At 35.6% G+C, this 19,869-nt stretch overlaps 1 protein-coding gene across 2 annotated transcripts in view; it reads left to right on the forward strand.

Moving 5' to 3' along the window:
* The window catches only part of FHL5 (four and a half LIM domains 5), a 41,634-nt gene that overhangs the window by 12,668 nt on the left and 9,097 nt on the right, over nt 1-19,869 (forward strand). For both annotated transcript variants that reach the window (XM_014843238.3, XM_070496160.1), the window contains exons 2-4: nt 13,045-13,215; nt 14,081-14,255; nt 15,213-15,382. In XM_014843238.3, the coding sequence (XP_014698724.1) occupies nt 13,057-13,215; nt 14,081-14,255; nt 15,213-15,382 (504 nt within the window). In that variant the 5' untranslated portion in view covers nt 13,045-13,056. The remainder of the gene's footprint in view (nt 1-13,044; nt 13,216-14,080; nt 14,256-15,212; nt 15,383-19,869) is intronic.

The following is a 19,869-nucleotide window of genomic DNA, read 5'->3' on the forward strand; positions in this document are numbered from 1 at the left end:
GCCAATATGTTATATGCTTAGACTTGGGATTATTCTCAGGAAAGAATTAGGTGACTGATTGTGACATCTTATTTACTGCTCCTAGTTGAGTGGCTGAAAGTTCTTCCTAACTAATTTATTTAACTGGAGTTATCATTTAGGTAAGTCATGGATTTAAAAAGCTACTTTATAGGCTCTATTAGATAAAGAATACATTTATCATTTTTTATTGGCCACCTTCCAAATAAAGCACACACTTCATTTTATTGGACACTTTCTAATACAATCCATGTATTATCAGAATAGAAATGGTTTCTTATATTTAAAAACACATTTGTCTAAAAGAAGATCACAGAAAGTAATTTTTGCTTGATTCTCCTATATTATGAGGAGCATGTACTTTTAATTTTTCAAGATTATATAGGGTTAAGATGAACCAACTGTACTGTGATAATTGGAGAACTCTGTACAGCTCCTCTGAATTCCCAGATCCATGGTTATTAAACTAATCTGCTCTCAAGTCATTGTTTAAATTGAATATGTTTGTCATCCTGTAAGGTGAATTAATTGTATAAGGATTGAGTCTTCTCATCACTAATTATGGAAGGAAATTAGAGTTTATTTTAAAACATCAGGAAAATAAAATAGCCATGTTGGTTTTACAGTGATCAATTTACAATCTCTTTATAACACGCAATATTGAATTCAAAATGGAAAAACAAAAAAAAGGTACAAAAAGCATTGTCTTTCCTCTCTGATAAAGTATATTTCCCTAGACCATAGCAAATTTTTCATGTGACCGTGTGCACTCGAATACCTGGCCCTGTGGGGTTATTCAACTGATGTGGCCCAGGTTGCAGATTTAGTCCTTCCTCAGTAGACGTAGTTCCTACAATGGCACATCACACTTCTTGCCAAATAAGCTTACATTTGTCATTAGATGCAAGAGAACGCAGATAGAAACAGTGTTGAACAGATGAATCAATGGAGCTCCCTTCCCACAGCTGAGAAAACAGCTACCAGGGTTCAGATACTGATAATAGTTAATGGGCATGATGAAGGTGATCTTCAAATAGAAAGGAAGACCAACAAGACAAAACAGAATAAAAAACTGACGCAACTACTACCCTTGAGGAATTCCAGAGAGTACGTGTTGAGTTTTCCAAAAAGCACAGAGAGGAGGCTGGAGGAACACTTTCAGATACTTATATTAGATCTGTACTGTCCTCGTAGACTCCAGCTGTAGGAAATGGGGTTGATTAGGGGATTCATATACAGGAAACATTTACCCTGCCCTTGCTATGTGCTGACCCTATGCTAAATACCTTTAGATAAATTATTTCCTTTAGTTTTCAGTCCTTATATCTACCAAACCTCGGCACTAAATCAGAACCTCGAACAAGACTTTGAGGAGACACTGAGGCAACCTAGGAACTAGATTTGCTCTTCCTGAACACCTTTTGCAGAAATAACGGCAAGAGTACAGGGAATAAAAGGGAAGACTTGACTTATACCTACTGAAATGATTTGGTTCCTTTGGGATCAAAATCATAAAGGCAAGCCTAATGATGGATTTAAAAGCAGAAAATTGGGACCTGGATAGACAGGGATCTAGTTAACCCAGTTTCATCTCAATAAACAGTGCTCTGTTTGTCTTGAAAATGTTCTTAAACCCCAGTGAGGAAAAAACCAAGGATGGTAGTAAGCCCATGTATTTTTTAAGAGTTCTTCTTTTTTATTTTTTGAAGAATACAATGTTTGGTATGATATAGTTATACTTACACATTACCATGAACTATATTTTACTTCTATTTCAGTAAAAGCTTCCATAATTTCATGATTTTAAATGTAACCTCTCCAGGAAAATCACACAAAGCACTTTTTTTCTTTGTTAGCATCCACAGAACAAATTAACCAGATGGAAAGCTCTAGTCAGCTGTTTCGTTTCATGGGAGAGTAGTTCATCAGCTCTCAGGAGAATTCGCATTTGACCTCTCCACACAAGACATTCAGCTTCCAACAAACTGGGCTTGCAAATATGTCCCTAGAGACTAATATCAAACATTCCACTACAAATCTATGATGCTGGTTTTAGGTTATTTTTGATTGATGGCCTGAAGTTACGGCTCTAGTTATTTTTAATATTGTTTTTGAGTTTTTAAAAAGTGGTGTTTGAGAGGGGAAGAAAATAGCCCCCTTCTTCAAAATGGGATATACAGTTAAAATTTCACATTTTCCATCAAGTCAAGCACACCTACATCAATTTACCCACGGCTTTCCATTCTTACATCTCACTTGATCCTCAAGCAGGATTGTAAGCAGCTGATATCGCTCTCATTTCACAGGTAAGGAAAGTAAGGGCTAGAAAAGTTAAATGGTTTCCACAACAGTGGGTCACTTATATGCTAGTGCTTAAAGCAACCAGTGCAACAATCTACAGCTTCTGCTTTCCAACCCAATACTCCTCTCACTATGTCTTGGATTACAAACAAAAACCAGGTAATGAAGTATACACAGTTCTTCTCACTGCACCCTCCAAACCAAGAAAGAAAAACTTAAAAGTAGAGTTTCTGTACTAGTTACTCTAACTCCTTCATATTTTTAAAATACGTGAATTTTAAATTAAAAATTTTTTTTTGCTGTAGAACATATATTTATCCCATCTGACCTAGTTTACACAGACTTTGGAGGATCTATTTTTTCATATGTCTCATTTAACGCCCCTAAATTTTGTCAAACTCAGTCACTCAGTCAAACAACACTTCAGTCAAGAAACACTTCAGCCAACATCATAGATCTCAGGAGACGAAGACCTTGCAATCTTGGTAGACATGGTTTGTCTCAAAATGTTGTATGCGTAGACCCAGAAAGGTGGTGTAGCTTCCAGTAGAGAACTGAACTATCCAATCAAACAGTCCAAAAACTGTTCATAGAAGCTTACTGGTGCCCCCAGTTTAGAGAAAAGACTTTTAATGCTGTCAACAGTTTAACTGCCTACTTCTGCTGTTTCTTGATAGCCTCCTGGCTGGTATTTGGAGAGCACTCCAGCTGTCTTCTTCAGCTGTCCTCACAGGGAAAGTGAAAGAACTCTCCTTGCCATGGGCAGGCCCCATGGGCTTTACCTTCTGTTCTCTAACCTTTATTCTCAGCCGTTTGACATATTTGCCAGAGATATAATAGATATAAATTAATTCACTACTCGAGTGAATATGTAGCACATGAATTCTTAACTCTTTTATGCTTGAGCCTTTATCCTTTATTCGGTTGAGAGAATCTCCTTTGCATATGTATTTCATTAGTACTTGTCTGGGACTCCAAGCCCTTAGAGAACAGACAGTTTTCCATTCATTTGTTTCATCAGCCATAAAGCATGTTCTGAGGTTCTGCTATGCTCAGACCTGAGATACACAGATGAAATAAGCAACATCCTTGCTCTTGAGGGCCTAACAAATGAGAGACAGACACACAGGACAAAACAACTGTTAGAAAACGTGGCAAGAGAAAAACAGACAGATATATGAACTAATGAGAGCAACTACTCTGTCCTGAGAGATCTGAGACAGCTACAGAGAGAAGCATTTTCAACCGCACCTTGATGGATGAGGAGAATCATAAGGTGGACAAGGTCGGTAGGTGACAAGGAGGAGGGCATTGGAGATAGAAGAAAAGTCACATATGAAGGCTCAAAGGCATACAAGGACATAGTGTATTTAAAGAATAAGGAGTCACTGGAAGCGGCTAAGGCATGGGTGGAGTGTGTGAGTGTTGGGCAGTGTGGGATTGGGAAAGGGCTGGAGAAAGAGTGGGAAAAGCAGACAAGTAGTAAAGGGTCTCTGTCCTACATAATGGAGTTCACACTTTATTTTACAGTCAAAGAAGAGCTGTTGGAGGTTTGTCACCAGGGAAAGGAAATGATCACAGGAGTCTGAGAAAGATTTTTCATAAGTGTTGTGGAGGATGTCCTGGAATGCCCAGGGAAATGGAGCTTATCCTTAGAGAACAAAAGCCATGTAGTAGAAATGTGTTTAGTTCCACTCAATAGAGTAAGAGATCTTTAATAATACCTTCAGCTCCATGTAAGCCACTAGAGTCCATCAGAGACATGAGGAGGGCCTAAACTAAGATCCGAGGGATGCTTCTGATGTGAAATCAATAGGTTGTGGTCCCCAAAAACATGTGTAGGGGATGCAGGCAGGGAGGGGCAAGAGGAAAATGATTGAAACAGTTGCCTTAGGAGACTAAGTATCTAACTGTGTATTGTAGATGTTTTCTATAACTCTTTATAGAGCATAAAGAAATATACTTTGCTCAATGAGGCTTCCAAAATGCTCTTGACTGGCTGTCAGAGCAACAATTCAAGTTAAAATCCTAAATAGGAAAATGACCATAGGTAAATTCAGTTAACTATAGTTCGAATTAAGATTCTTTATCCAGTTTCTGTCTTCATCCAACTTTGGTATATCAATCACACAAACTTCAAAGACTTCAGCATTTTGTACTGCATTTCCCAGGAGTATTTTAATATTCCTTACACCACTTAGATTTAAATTCTTCCAAGTTCTTTCCTAAAGAAAAGTGAAAGCAAATCTACAGAATCAATGAAAGACCAAAATGGGCACTTGAAATAGTTGCACAGCACTCCCAGATGAGCAGAGATGTGTTTATACAGGCTGAGGGAAGCTACTTTGAATAACCAGATGAAAAGCCAGAGAGCTCAACAAACTTTGAATTAAAGCACAGTGTGCTTTTTCGTTTGGGCAAAAGTAGTGGTTATGGCATTATTTGCATCTATTTAGCAAAACTTGCAGATCATGTGTTAGAGATAGAAGCAATCTTAAATACCATTTGCTGTACATCCTCTATGCTGTAATCAAATCAATGTAGTAACTTATAATTGATATTTAGAATAAAGCATATATAGTAATTCAACTCCCTTGAGTAAATAAAATTCCTCCAAACACACCAACATAGGGACATTATTGGAAACCAGAAAGCCCAAATTATATCCCAGTACATTTCAACTCCACCATAAGAAGGAAAAGCCCTCTCACTTTTGAAACTTGTAAGCTATAGCAGGAAACTCATAAGACTTATACAGATCGTCCTTGATTTCCACAATGCTCATGCAGGAAGCTTGTGCATACTAGAACCATGTCCTCGCTTTGCACACTTCCAAGGTGACTGAGTATTGAGAGAGAGAAGGAGAACTTTATTGTCTCCCTCTCCCCTCTCTTCCATCTAAAATGGTCCCCCTCAGCAGTCAAGCCTTTGATTCAGCCCACAAGCATCCTGGATCTTCCCAGTGTGAACAACTTCCATGACTACCATCAGCATACCAAACCCTTCTCTGGATATTGCTACACCCACATGGATTATTTCTCTGGTTACAAACATAAGGAAAAGATGGTTTAATACATACTACTTCTACTTATTTATAATCCACCGATTTTTTGAAAACCTTAAAAAAATAAAACATTACAAAAATAAAAGAGAATATTTCTAATATATATGCAAAGCATAAGAAATAACAACTTGGCTTAAAAGATCAAACATTTCCTACATATTTGAAACCCCCTTTGCAACGTCTTAATCTCCTATCTTACTCCAGAAGTTAATCTTATATTGCATCCTGACTTTGTGTTTATCATCATCATGCTTTTTAAAATAGCTTTAATAACATATATTTTCATGTATCAAATTTCTATATATATGTCTGATTTGATTCTCTGTTTTCTTCCACTGATCTTTTGGTTTATCCAGCTGCAACACTACATTATCTTAATTACTTTAGGTTTCGGTGTTTCATATGACGTCTTCCCACTATCATAAAGTCTTTAGATATATTGCATTGCATTTAATACAAGCATTATGTTTAGTGCTTTCAAACACTGTATTTTTTAACATCATATTTCAGGTACATAGGAATTCTATGATTTTATAATCTAATAATTTATTATATAATCATTTGGGTTTTCCCTACACAGAATCAGTCATCAGCAAATAATTATATTTTATTTGTTCTTCAATTCTTATACTTTTTTTTCTCGACTTAGTGCACAGTCTATGACTTCTAGTATAAAACTAAATAGAAGTGGTGGTCATGGCATTCTTTTCCTGTTAGTAAAAGCTATCAGCATTCACCATTAAGCGTAATGTTTGCTATAATTTTTTTTAAATTAAATTGAGGAAATTCCTTTTATCAGTTTGCTAAGTTTTTAATCATGTGTCGAAGTCAAATTTCATCAAGTGCCTTTTCTGCATTTGCTGAGATAATTACATGGCTTTCTTTTTTATTTGGTAAGTGTGGTGAAATACAGTGATTCTCTCTCTAATTTTAAACCAAAATTGGATTCCTAGGATAAACTCAACTTATCATACTATTAACATTTTCATATTTCACTGGATTCAATTAGCTATTATTTGGGGTAAGATTTTTGTATTTACAGCAAAATTTATTTTTATGAGTGTGATTGGCCTATAAATTTTTTCTCATGTTTTCAGATTTTGCTATCAAAGTTTTAATAGGTTCAAAATTAACTGGAGCATGTTTCCTGTGTCTAATATTTGGAATGTTGGTTAAGATTGGCGTTATTTCTTCCTTAAGGCTTGGTAAATTCACTGGAGAGGCCACTTGGACTTAAATTTTACTTTGTACATAGGCTTTTTATTACAAATTCCGTTTCTCTAATAGTTTCCAACTAGTTGAAATATTGTATTTCTTCTTGTGTCAGTTTTAATGTTTTATTTATCATAGAAGTTTCCTGTTTTATCTAAATTTTCAAATTCTTTAGCTAAAGTTTTTCTACATAGGTAATATTTTAGATTCATCTACATATTTACAATTTTTGTTGTTTTTCACTCCTCTCTTCATCTCTGAGCTTCAATCTGAGATCAACGTCCTTTTGCCGGAAGAACACTCTTTGGTATCTATTGTAATATGGGCATGATATTGATCTATTCAGTTTCTGATTATCTGAACATGATTTTTTAACCTTCATTATCAAAAGATATTTTAACTGACTGTAAACGTCTAGATTGGCTCCTAATTTCTTTCAGCAGTTTTAACTTATCTTTTCATTGTCTAGCTTCCGTTTTTTTTCTGTTGAGAAGTAGGCAACTTCTAAATGTGTTTTTACTCTAAAAGTAGTATTTTTACTCTAAAAGTAGTATTTTTTAGATGTTATTTGTCTTTGAGTTTTAATAGTTTTACCCTGAGGTGCCTATGTGTGTGTGGTTTTAGTCTTGCTGAGGTTCATAAAGCGTGCTTTTTAAATTTGTGGTATGATGTAATGTGTCAGCTTTGGTAGACTGGGATTCCTTCAACACGATTTCTCCTTCATATTCCCCCCAAAACACTTTAAAACAACACTTTTTACGTAGGAAGAGCAATAATATTTGTTCATTAAGTAGAATAGTGAAAAATAGACTCCTAATTGATTTCTTTTTGTGATATACCTCCCTTCCAATCTCTTCTATCACCATTTCCAAATTAATTTTCATAAATCTCAGCTCAAAACATTTCACTCGGCTATTCTCAATCAATGGTTATATCTTTTCTATAGAAAAAAAATGCATTCAACTCTAGCTTGAAACTTAAGCCATTGATGATCTTGCCCAGTCTACCTTTCCAAACTTGTCTTCCGATATTTACCTTCTCATGCCCTGCATGCCGCTTCAGAGAAATTACTTGCTGTTTTCCACGCATGCCTCAGATATCCAAACACAAATGTCTCCCTTAATTCTGTTGCTCTAGCTCAACTGTCCTTCCCTACATCTCCAGGAAGGGACAGGTTTACACAGGCTAAGATCCTGGGCTTCAGTTGCTGATGGCTGTGGGTTAAATCCTAGTTCCAGCACTTTTATCACCCAAGTGATCTTGGCCTCTCTAAGCTTTGGTTTCTTCATCATGGGGATAATATTAATCACTGGAATAATAATAAAAGACCCCGCCTAGAGGTTGTTGTGAGGATTAAACGAGACAATCCACATAAAGTGGTTGACACAGTACCCAGCACTGAGGAAGCACACAGGAGTATTAGATATCCTTGTTGGTGTTTTTAATATTACTCCAAGAGTTGTAGAGAGTGCACTTTGTCTTCCTCAATATCTGTTCTGCCCCATAATCCAGAGGTCAGGAACCTGCTGCTGCTGCCACCAACACCACTACAACAATCTCTCACAGCCAAAAAACTAGTCACTGGACTCCGGAAAACCTGAGTCCAGGCATTCTGAATGGTAGAAACCACTCACATCTCTATGACCCGGCCTGCCAACATCAACAGCAGTGGGAACATGTCTATCACTTCACTTCCATCTTCCAATTTACACACATGTTTTGAGTTAGAAGAGCCAAATTTGCACCTCGAACACTAGCTGTAAGAGGGTCCAGGAAATGTTTCTAGCTACCTGGCCTCTACAACTAGAAGGAGGACAGAGCCAAGGGTGAGAAAATCAATCTGTGCTATCTACCACATGATCCATTCAAATACGCCTTCTCCGAGTTGTCCCTGAAGTTTCCCTAGCTAGAAGTAAGTGATCCTTCCTCCTTCTCTAAACTGGTGCTTTCCAACCCTTGCTGGACATTAGAACCAACTTGAAGCTGAAAAATATTTGTTCTCATTCTCCACCTCCAGAATTCAGTATAATTCGTTTGAGGTAAGGGTGCACTTTGGAAATTTTTAAAATTCTAATGTTCACTCTATGTTTAGAACCACTGACCACTGCTCTAAATTCTTATAATCTTTCATTTCACCTTATCATTTCCTAACTTTCATAGTTATTTTAGTTATTTATAAAATGTCCTTACTCTTCCTACTAGATTATAAATTCTCTGAGGATAGGATTTGAATCTAATCTACTTTTATGTCTGTCACAACTTCTAGCAGATTACTTTGCAAATAAAAAATGCTTATATGGTTATTGAAAGCATGAATAAAAGAACAATGTGTGATGCCTTGCAAACAAAAGCATATTAAAGATACCAGGCATGGCATCAAGTCCTTGCCTCTCTCCTGCTTGTCATTGTCTCAAGTACGCTTCTTGTGAATCTATTACTTCCACTCAGCATAGTAAAAATTTAAGTGAATATACTGCTCACAGCATTAACCTTCTAATCAACAACTCTCCATAAAATATCATTTGATACAAAATTATACCTGGTTTAAGAAATAACATCTAAGAAATGACATTCTCAGCTACGGAAACTATAACCAGTGAACTCACATCTTTTAAGGTATAAATCTAAAATCTAAAGGAGGGACCTGGAAAAACAAAGCCAAATCCACTCATGACATTGGATTTCTGAACTAATTATTTTCTTCATGAGTTCTTCACGGGTACCTCTAAATCAATCTTCTAAACCCCGGTATGCGATGATAAAAATGCTGTGCTTAAACTGTTATATAATTGTAGAATGACTTTGAAAGAAGTTTGACAAGAATATCTAATTGATATTAACAATAGCATTTCTGAGTTCATACCTAGAAAAGTTAAATACTATCCATTTGGGGTACGTTGTTAATGTTAAGATTTCTTATGGCTAATAATTATGAATCAGCTTTGCTTGAGGATTTTAAATCTTTGAAAGCAAAAATTTCCCAATATTTTTGCCAAATTAACCCTCAGATGGGGGCTCCTGAGATAAGAATCACATAGTCCTCATCCTCTTTCCTACAGCTTTACCTGTTACAGAATGATTAAAAACAAGCCATTTGGTCTTCTGCTCTGGGAATAACACAGAGTTATTCCCAGAATATTTAAAAATATTAGTATTGGGGTTAAAGAAGAGGAAAAATTACACAATGATGTTTAGGAGAGAATAAGGTGGCAAAAAGTGATCTGATTGGAAAAATTCATACTCTTGCCTCTTTTGCTTGCTCTCACACAATTTAGAACTGCTTGTACCAAAGGTTCAAATAGCTTTAAAAAGTTTTAAATTGTTTCAAGGTCTTCCTTTATCCTGAATCTTCCCAGGTGAAAATCTGTTCACAGGACTCATCATTTCCCAACTTCAGATGAGAGCCTCTGCCGTTCTCCCATTTGTCTTTTCCCCATCCTTTCCTGCCAAATCAAGATTGATCCTTCCTTCCTTCTTCCTTCCTGCCTTCCTTCATTTCTTCCTAACAGATTTACAACACCTTTACTTTCTTAAAGTCTTCCTAGAAAGGTCTCTCTGTACTGCAGCTCCTCCTTCCCCTTTCTATTCATTCTGTAAGAACTCTATATGGTTCTAGGGGATGTGTATCATCTGATTGGTTATAATATCTCTATTTAAGAAACTTTATTTGGGCTTATTCCTATATCTGTAGTTAAATGATAGACTTCATGAAAATGAGGACAATTTCTCAGTGTATTTTCTCCAACCTAGAATGAGAAAGTGAACATTCAATTTATTCTCTTACCTCAGTTATATTCACATTACAAACGTAAGAGATAAGCTAAGAGAATCCAGACTTCTTGAGGACAGGAGTTCAAATATTATGAGCAGTTAGTCAATACGTGTTGACCTGGCCTAAATGCCTACTCTCACTGTGTAGTTCTATAAAACACAAAATCTCAAAGTTTTGAGATATTGAACTGACTGTTCTCACCCTACCCAACTCCTTTATGTTGCTTTTAAAAAACAGACGGAATAAGAAGTAACTTTTTCCTTTAAGAAAAAAAAATGAAAAAAATATGGTCTATTTTGTTAGGAATTTTCTTTTCTTTTTTTAATTTTTTTATTTTATTTTTTTAAAGATTGGCACCTGAGCTAACAACTGTTGCCAATCTTCTTTCCTCCATCCTCCGCTTTTTTCTACCCAAATCCCCCCAGTACATAGTTGTATATTTTAGTTGTGGGCCCTTCTAGTTGTGGCATGTGGGACGCCACCTCAACATGGCCTAATGAGCAGTGCCGTGTTGGCACCCAGGATCCGAATCCTGGGCTGCCGAAGCAGAGCATGTGAACTTAACCACTCAGCCACAGGGCCGGCCCCTGTTAGGAATTTTCCATGGAGCAAGGCCTCTTACGTGGTTAGGATGGGGATGGGAAGGACCATCTCTTCTGGTACTTATATTTAGACAAATATTTATATTTATTGATATATATTTAGATATCAATATTTATATATTTAAAAAATTAATATTTATTTAGATATTTAGATTTTATATATTTAGCCTTCTGACCTGATCACCAAATGAGGTACAAGTATTGTAATGTTGTTCTTTTAAAGTATTGTTTAAAATAAACACTTGAAATACTATCAATCTTGTAATTTTCTTGTTTATTTATTTTATAATATACTAAAATCCTCACAAAATAGAAGTAGCCTGAGAGTTCCCAACTCCTGAGAGGCTGTGCTTCCTGATACTACTGTGTACACCTAAAACTAAATGGATAGCAATTAAAATGTCATTTTCCATATTAAGTTAAAGGTATATATCTTATTTCACCATTGAGATAAACACTTGATCACTGTAAATGTGAATAAAGCTATATTCTAAAACCTTCCAAGTGACTCAAATCTATTTTCTTCCTGTTTCCAAACCTTCGGTAACCTTTTGAGTGTGTTTGTATTCACTAGGAGGGGACATTTCTGTGGAATTAATCAAATGGGGGAATTCAATGTTCCTTGCAGATAATTTTGGCATGTTCCATTGGGAACTTTCTAGTCTAAATTTTCATCTTTCCTGGGAAAAGATTCACATGTTCCAAATCCTCAGTCTTTTCTCTCCTGTTTGTGAAGAACAACATAGTAAAACTACCATACACAGAATTAATAACCATGTATATTCAGCAAGACACTCTGCTGGAAACTTTATCCTTAAAATAAAAGAAAGTAAAATGTGCGGGAATACAATTTGAATGTAGTAAATAAAAACTAACATTAAAAATGTTGTAAAAAGCATCATCATAATTGATTTTCTGCTTTTGCTAAAATTAAAAAAAATAAGTTTCTCAGGTGCAGAATGAGAAAATATTCATAGCTCCTAATATAGTCCAGTGAATCCAGAGATGACAAATCTCATTTTCCAAGAAAATCAGTGGTATTGCTTTTGGTGACAATGAAAAGCTCATGTTCAATGCTAATTAAACTTTTTTAAATCCATATGTTTTGTTCTTTAATGGTTTTTCTAAATTTACAGAATAGCTAGAATTCTTATCCTGGCCTTGACTTTATGTTTCGTATCAGTTTTCATTCTGTAAGATGTAGCTGCTATTACTCATTCTATATACATGTTAGCCTATAGCTCTTTTCTACCACTGATAGTTTTAACTGTATTTCTACATCTGGGCAATTGATCAACAGCAGTCACAAAGACCTTGCACATGGACTGAATCTTACCTGCCGAGGAGTTTTATTTGGCCAGCTTGGTGTGGGACATTTAAATGGAGATGCCCAGGAGGCAATGGACAGATAGGCTAACACTAGAGATTTTGGAGTCAACAGCATATTTGGGGAGGTTAAAGCTACAGATAAGGAAGATGTCCCAAGGGAGAGTATATATATATATATATATATAGTTCTGGAAGGTCTTGGGATTAATGTGCAGAACCCTCGTTAGGTTCCTAATAAAGATTTGAGAAAGAAAACAATGGCCTAGAAAATGACAATGTACTTGATTATTAATTTCTATTTCAGTTAAAGTAAAAAAGACTGTTGTTATTTCCATGGAACTCCGCCTTCAGAACTCTTCAGCAAGATAGTAAGTGATGACAGTTAGTGAAAGCCCTGTCAACAGTTCATTTTTATATCCTTGAGGTGAAACCATCCTATTTCAACACATATCACATTCTCATTGAATCCACATTAGTGAATGATGAATACAAGATGTTTTCCACAATCTGGCTCCTGGCTTGATGCATTTTGTTAGCAAAACACACAAGAACTGCCAAGAGGGGAAAGTAGCCTTTCCCAAATCACTCCAAGTATTACCATGACTACATCATATTTGCCTAAATTGGTGGTTTTTCACTTAAGAAAATAAGAATTCATTCAAGTGCTTGACTCATATTGAGACTTTATAATTTGTCTTATCAAAACATTCTGCTTTTATATACATGGATCATTTTCTTGTTCACAGGATTGAACCAAAATGACGACTGCTCAGTTTGATTGTCAATACTGCACAGCATCACTTCTTGGGAAAAAGTATGTACTAAAGGATGATAATGCATACTGTGTTTCATGTTATGATCGTATCTTTTCCAACTATTGTGAGGAGTGCAAAGAACCAATTGAATCATATTGCAAGGTACGTCTTACCTCAATTCACAGAATTATCACATATGAACAGCAGACAAAAGCTTTGGAATGTCTCTTTTCCTTTAATGTTGACTGTTCACACACTGTTGTCTGCTACTGGAATAAAGATCTTCAAAGTTTCCATCAATCAAGTCCCAGACACAATGCTTAGTCCTATGAAATGTAACATATACTTTAATCTTCACAATGATCTCAGGAGATAGTTTAGGATGCTAAAGGTCAAAGAGGATAATTTATTTGCCCAAAGTTACACAGCTAAAATGTTGAGTTACTCATGGAATGGCAAGAGTACAAATGAATAAATACACAAATAATTGGAGACATAATGATTCAAAAGATATATTTTCTGACTTTAAATCAACCTGATCTCCACTAAACCAACTGTGCCAATACCTTCAACATATACAGCCCACTCCTTCCGAAATGCTTATTACTGTATTTTTTTCCTTTTTCTTTTCTTTTTTTTTTTTGCCTTTTGTTTAGTTAGGTGGTGTTGAGATTTTGTTTAGTTAAATCTCAAACAGTAATACGATATTACAACCTAAAAACAAAAGTCATTCCATGAAAAACCTCTCTTGTAATTTATAAAAGAAAAGTAGAGGCAATTTGAAGAAATAGAGAGTCCATTTATTTTTCTCTCTGTCTCAGCAACCAACCAAGAAAGCCCTAGACTCTAGCTCTTAATTGCCCCAGAGAGTCTCCCTTCTATGAGTAATAGTATCAATAACAACTTTCCCTCAAGCTACCAGCACAACCTACCGGCACCAGAGTCCCAGGAGTGTTCAGTTTTATCTTATAAAATGGACTGTTTTGTCACAAACACACTTAATTAACTTTTATTTACTATCTCAAAGGATCTTTGTTACAAAGGTCTGCACTGGCATGAAAGATGCTTCAATTGCGCCAAATGCAATCACTCTTTGGTGGAAAAGCCTTTTGCTGCCAAGAATGAGCGTCTGCTGTGCTCGGAGTGCTATTCTAATGAGTGCTCCTCCAAGTGCTTCCACTGCAAGAAGACCATCATGCCTGGTAAGATCACAAGGGAATTCCGGTCTCTACCTGAAGCGGCAATGCTTTGAATTAAGCCCAAGCACAGGAAGAGTATAGGAGCTAACAAAACTCTGCTTTTGAGAAGAATGTCTTTCTTGCTATCTCTTGATCTCATTTAACGTATCTTAGAAATTTAAAAATTATTCTTTCTGCTTTGAATGGATAAATTACAGCGTTCTGTGTATTTTCATGAGCCTAACTCATAAAAACATTTCAGAATCTGAACCACAGAATAAAGATAAAATCTATACCAATAATACTAACACTATGTTAAACATCCTAGCCTAGGCATAAACAATGGCATCAGAAAGCATAATCCATCACAAGAGAATGGGGCCAACCATTGTTTTGTAGCTTGACACAAACTGGTTGGAGGGTCAGTCATCTTTATTCTCTCTTATGGAAGACAAGGATCTGGGTAAATTTTTACACTTTTAGACAAGCATTATTTTTCTGTGTTTTGTTTCTCTTCTCAAGCAGTATGGACAGCAGCATAAGAACACGATACTTTTTCATATTCTTATTGTGGATTCAAAAATTTTCTAGGAGACCATAACTGCACAACACTAGTCTCAGGAGTTGGTGCCCCAGGGCATTCCTAATATCCCTGTAATATTATTATGGCCCAATTTAGCTAAATCATGTGCAGCCTTTCAGATTCTCCACTTATAGGACTTTCATACCTCAAAATTTTAGCTTACATACAAGTGTTTCAGTGAAAGAGTGATTCACCATCATCATGGCTGAACTCTATCTACCTTTTTGTTCAGATAAATGTTTGGAAACTAACAAAACACTATTTTTCTATAAAGATGATTGGTTTATTGCCTTAACTTTAAAATATATTTTTTAGGTAATTTTGACCTATGTTTGCTTTTAAAAGAAAATAAAATTATGCTCGATTTATACTAACAGGTTCTTACTATTGGGGTACAGGTTCCCGCAAAATGGAATTTAAGGGACACTCCTGGCATGAAACCTGCTTTGTGTGTGAGTATTGCCGACAGCCAATAGGAACAAAACCTTTGATTTCCAAAGACAGCGGCAATTATTGTGTGCCATGTTTTGAGAAGGAGTTTGCTCACTACTGCAGCTTTTGTAAGAAGGTAATTATCTAAAGAGAATGAAGCTGGTGGAACCTTCCAGACCATTGCTTTTTAGCCACACTATATACTTGGAATGAACTGATACTATCATGTTATATCTGTCTTTACAAATTCATATTAGTTTTGAATTCCAACATGTCCAAAAGCACTACCTGTCACAGTGAGGATGGCCATCTATTTTTATCACCATGAAATTCCACCCAGAACATGAATTTAATACTCTAAAAGTTCAAGTGATTTAATATTCCAATTCCATTCACTGGCACTTACACAAGATTTCATGTTTTCTGGTAGAGGGAACACGTCTCCCTTTGAATACAAAATATTTCTTAGAAAACAATTTTTGATCCATTTAGTTTCAGAGAAATATCGATTTGTCTCACAGAGTAACTAAGGGAACCAATTTAAACAGGATATTTCACTCCTCACATTATGTCCTAGCAACGCAAATGTCTTCTTGGCTTGAAGCTTTTATCTTCCTCAAGAGTAGATAGATAGGCTCAAAGGAGTGACAAATCTTTAGGGAAATTCATCAGACACAAAGATGGAAGGAAAACTAAGAACTGAAAGTGATTTCCTTCACTTCCAGTTCCATAGTATCATGTGGTACCTTTCGACTTGGATACCCATTCAAAACATATTTTCCAATAGGAAGTCATTGTTTTTAAGTAAAATTTGTCTAATTCTTTTTTATCCTCTAAGCTTTTATGTGAAAAAGTCACTCATCTCTATCATCTTGTAAAACCTGTCTGTATTCCATAAAATGTATATTGATATTCTCAAAGAAATCCTTGACATGTGAGGCATCCTAAGTTTAACATAACATTATAAATTGTGGTGAGAAAGCTGAATCATGAAAACGTTGGATTAGTATAGCGAACTACTTTGATTTATGAACTACTTTGGCATATCTCTTAAGACCGTTTGTCCGCTTGTCTCTGGACAGCTAGAATTCTCACTGCCACTTTCTACAAATGAATATAGAAACATACATGCACACACATAACAATTTTCTACATATATTTACAATACTAGTACTGCATTTGAGAAGGCATCAATCAACTCCTAAATTATAATTATTAAATTACTCTACAATGATAGCTGAAAATTACAATTGATAGTAACATGATATAAAACTATCTTATACTCGGAGACTTCCATTAGTCTACCAGAAACACTGACTTAGAAAACGACTTTACAAGCAACAATCACACCCTATGACCCTGTAACGTATGAAGCTCCAAAGAATTGCCAGAGTCAACAACATGCATTTAGAAACAGTACTGGAAATAAAATGGATAGATTTATCTCACTATTTTGAGGGGCACCTAGGCTGGCCATTTTTAAGCTATATTTTTTAAAGACTTACGCTAAAATATTACTGAGACTTGTGGGAATTATCTCAAAATCATTTATTGGGCATAAAATATAAAGTTTCTTTTGATGCTATAAAGATTCAATAGGAACTGGCTTCATGGCCTAATGGTTAAGTTCAGTGTGCTCCCTTCAGTGGCCCAAGTTCATAGGTTTGGATCCCAGGCGCAGACATACACCACTCATGAGCCAAGTTGTTGCGAAGACCCACATACAAAATATAGGAAATTGGCACAGATGTTGTCTCAGGGCTAATCTTCCTCAAGCAAAAAAAAAGAAGAAGAAGATTGGCAACAGATGGTAGCTCAGGGCAAGTCTTCCTCAACAACGACAACAACAACAACAAAAGATTCAAGAGGGGAACTTCTCTATTACAACAGTGCTGAGTAGTGTCTGTCTGAGGCCAAAGCAGTGTCCTTTCCCAGTTTATAGGAGCCTGTCCTATATTTAGGACATGATTTGAAGTCACCAAAAATTTATGAAATGTTTATATTGGGTAGTAGACAGACCATCACATACTAGGTTATTTTTTATTTAATTTTTTAAGCCTCAAGTCCTCTAGGGAAAGTTAGATATAAATGTTTCTGATCAAGAAGATCCAAGCTGAAGAAAAACAATCTGTTTCAAACCAAGCCAAAGACCAAATATAAAACAAAACAAAATAGGCAAAAACTACTTGACAACCAGGCTCTTAGGACTTTTTTCCTAGATTGTATTTTGTGAAATGAAAATTTATTTTCTACCAAAAAGCAACTAACCTCAAACTACAAGTGCTTTGAATTCAAATTCCTCAAGTTTCAATCAGAGTATTCTGCAATTCATTGGCTGTCATCTACTGAGCACAAAATCATAATTGTCCCCACTTAGCCAGAGAAGAAACTTGTCCTAAATTCTGGGATCAGTCAGTGGCAAAAACAGAGCTCAAATATTAGACTCCATCAAGCCTGCCGGCCTCTTCAAAAGGAGCATAATCACAAGCAAACTACTTTTAATATTCCAGACTTTCTTCTCCCTAACGAGACAGTCTTTAGTGTATATATCAAGTTTTACTTTGCTGTGAACACATCTTTCAAGTTTTGAATCTTTTAAGAATTTCCTGCTAATCATTTGTCCAAACAAATCAAGGGGATCTTGAATTCTGCTGTGCCTGCTGTAAGGTATTTGAACTCAGTAGGGTGTATTTTAAATTGCTTTAGTTCATACCACCATTGTGTCCCATTTACTTATTTAGAACAGTATACTTTTTTTCCTTTAGGAAAAATAACTTTCTGTCATATATCTTTAATTTTTAAGATATTTGTTGTAAGACTTAAAAATATCTTTAGAATAATCTTTTCAAAAGCCTATTCACAGACAAATAACATTGTTTACTTTGTCAACAATAAGACAGCTTAGAATAGGCTCTACATTTTCTATATCTAGTTAATTTGAATACAAAGATAAGAACTATCTCAGGTATCACATTACTTCAGTCACTATAAGACATTTACGTGAACACCTTCCAGGTTCCACAGCTGCTCCAGGAGCTCAATAACCACAGATTTGAAAGAGGCTATGACTTAGCAATTGCTAAACAAGACAAATTGTCCACTATTTATTTATCTGATTCTAAATAAAGATATTTTAACTTTTTAAAAAGTAGAATCTATAAATCAACAAAGTAAAAAGACAACCTACTGAATGGGAGAAAATATTTGCAAATCATATATCCAATAATGAATATAGTCAAGATACTAGTCATCATGGAAATGCAAATCAAACCCACAATGAAATATCGCCTCACACCTGTTAGAATGGCTGTTGTCAAAAAGACAAGAAATAAGAAGTGTTGGGAGGATGTGAAGAAAAAGGGATCCTCGTGCACGGTTGATGGGAATGTAAATTGGTACAGCCACTAAGAAAAACAGTACGGAGATTCCTCGAAAAATTAAAAATACTACTACCATATGATCAAGCAATTGCGGTTCTGGATGTTTATCTAAAGAAAACAAGAACACTGACTCAAAAAGATATATGCATCCCTATGTTTCTCAAATTATTTACAATAGTCAAGATATGGAAACAACCTAAGTGCCCACTGACGGATGAATGGATAAGAAAGATATAGTATATACTACTCAGTCATAGTAAAGAATGAAATCTTGCCATTTGCGATAACATGGCTGGACCTTCAGGGAATTATCCTATGTGAAATAAGTCAGAGAAGGACAAATACCATATGATTTCACTTATATGTAGATTTAAATAAGAAAACAAATGAACAAATAAAACAAAACAAAAATCATAGATACAGAGAACAGAACAGAATCGTGGGTGCCAGAGGGGAGGGGGGTTAAGGAGTGGGTGAAACGGGAAGGAGGTCAAGAGGTACAAACTTCCAGTTATAAAATAAATAAGTCATGGGGATGTCATGTACAGAGTGGTGACTATAGTCAATAACATCGTAGAAAGTACTTGAAAGTTACCAAGAGAGCGAATCCTAAAGTTAACTTTGTATGGTGACAGATGGTAAACAGACTTATCGTGGGGATTATTTCACAATATATACAAACATCGAATCATTATGTTGTACATCTGAAACCAATATAACATTATATGTCAATTATGCATCAATAAAAAATCTTTTAAAAAATTAGAATCTATGGATTAAACTGATTTAGGGAAAAAATTATCTTATGGAGGAATAATAAGTATCTCTGACAAAACCCTAGTATGTCACATGTTAAGGTTCAATGTACAACCAGCATTCGCTACTTTGAGTCCTTAAGCTGAAAACTCATGAAATTGCCCACAGCACCCAATTTGTGCTGGATGCAGCATTGAAACTGCTTTCCAAACATTTCCTTCTCTTGGTTTATTCATGCATTCAACAAGGGCTTACCAACTGCTTGTCAATGCAAAGTAATCTTGCCTCAGTATTGTGTTAATGGTTAAGCTATGGAGTCAGATTGTGCAGGTTTGAATTTTAGGTCTATGTGACCTTGGCAGGTGACTTAACCACTCTAACCCTGAGTAGTTGTTCATCTCTAAAGGGGGAAGATAATAGTCTCTGCTGTGCGGGGGTAATGAGAATATTAAGAAGAGGGCAACCCTTAGCACAGGGCTGAGGGCTG

This window comes from Equus asinus, chromosome 24, assembly GCF_041296235.1.
Source record: "Equus asinus isolate D_3611 breed Donkey chromosome 24, EquAss-T2T_v2, whole genome shotgun sequence".
NCBI lineage: Eukaryota > Metazoa > Chordata > Mammalia > Perissodactyla > Equidae > Equus > Equus asinus.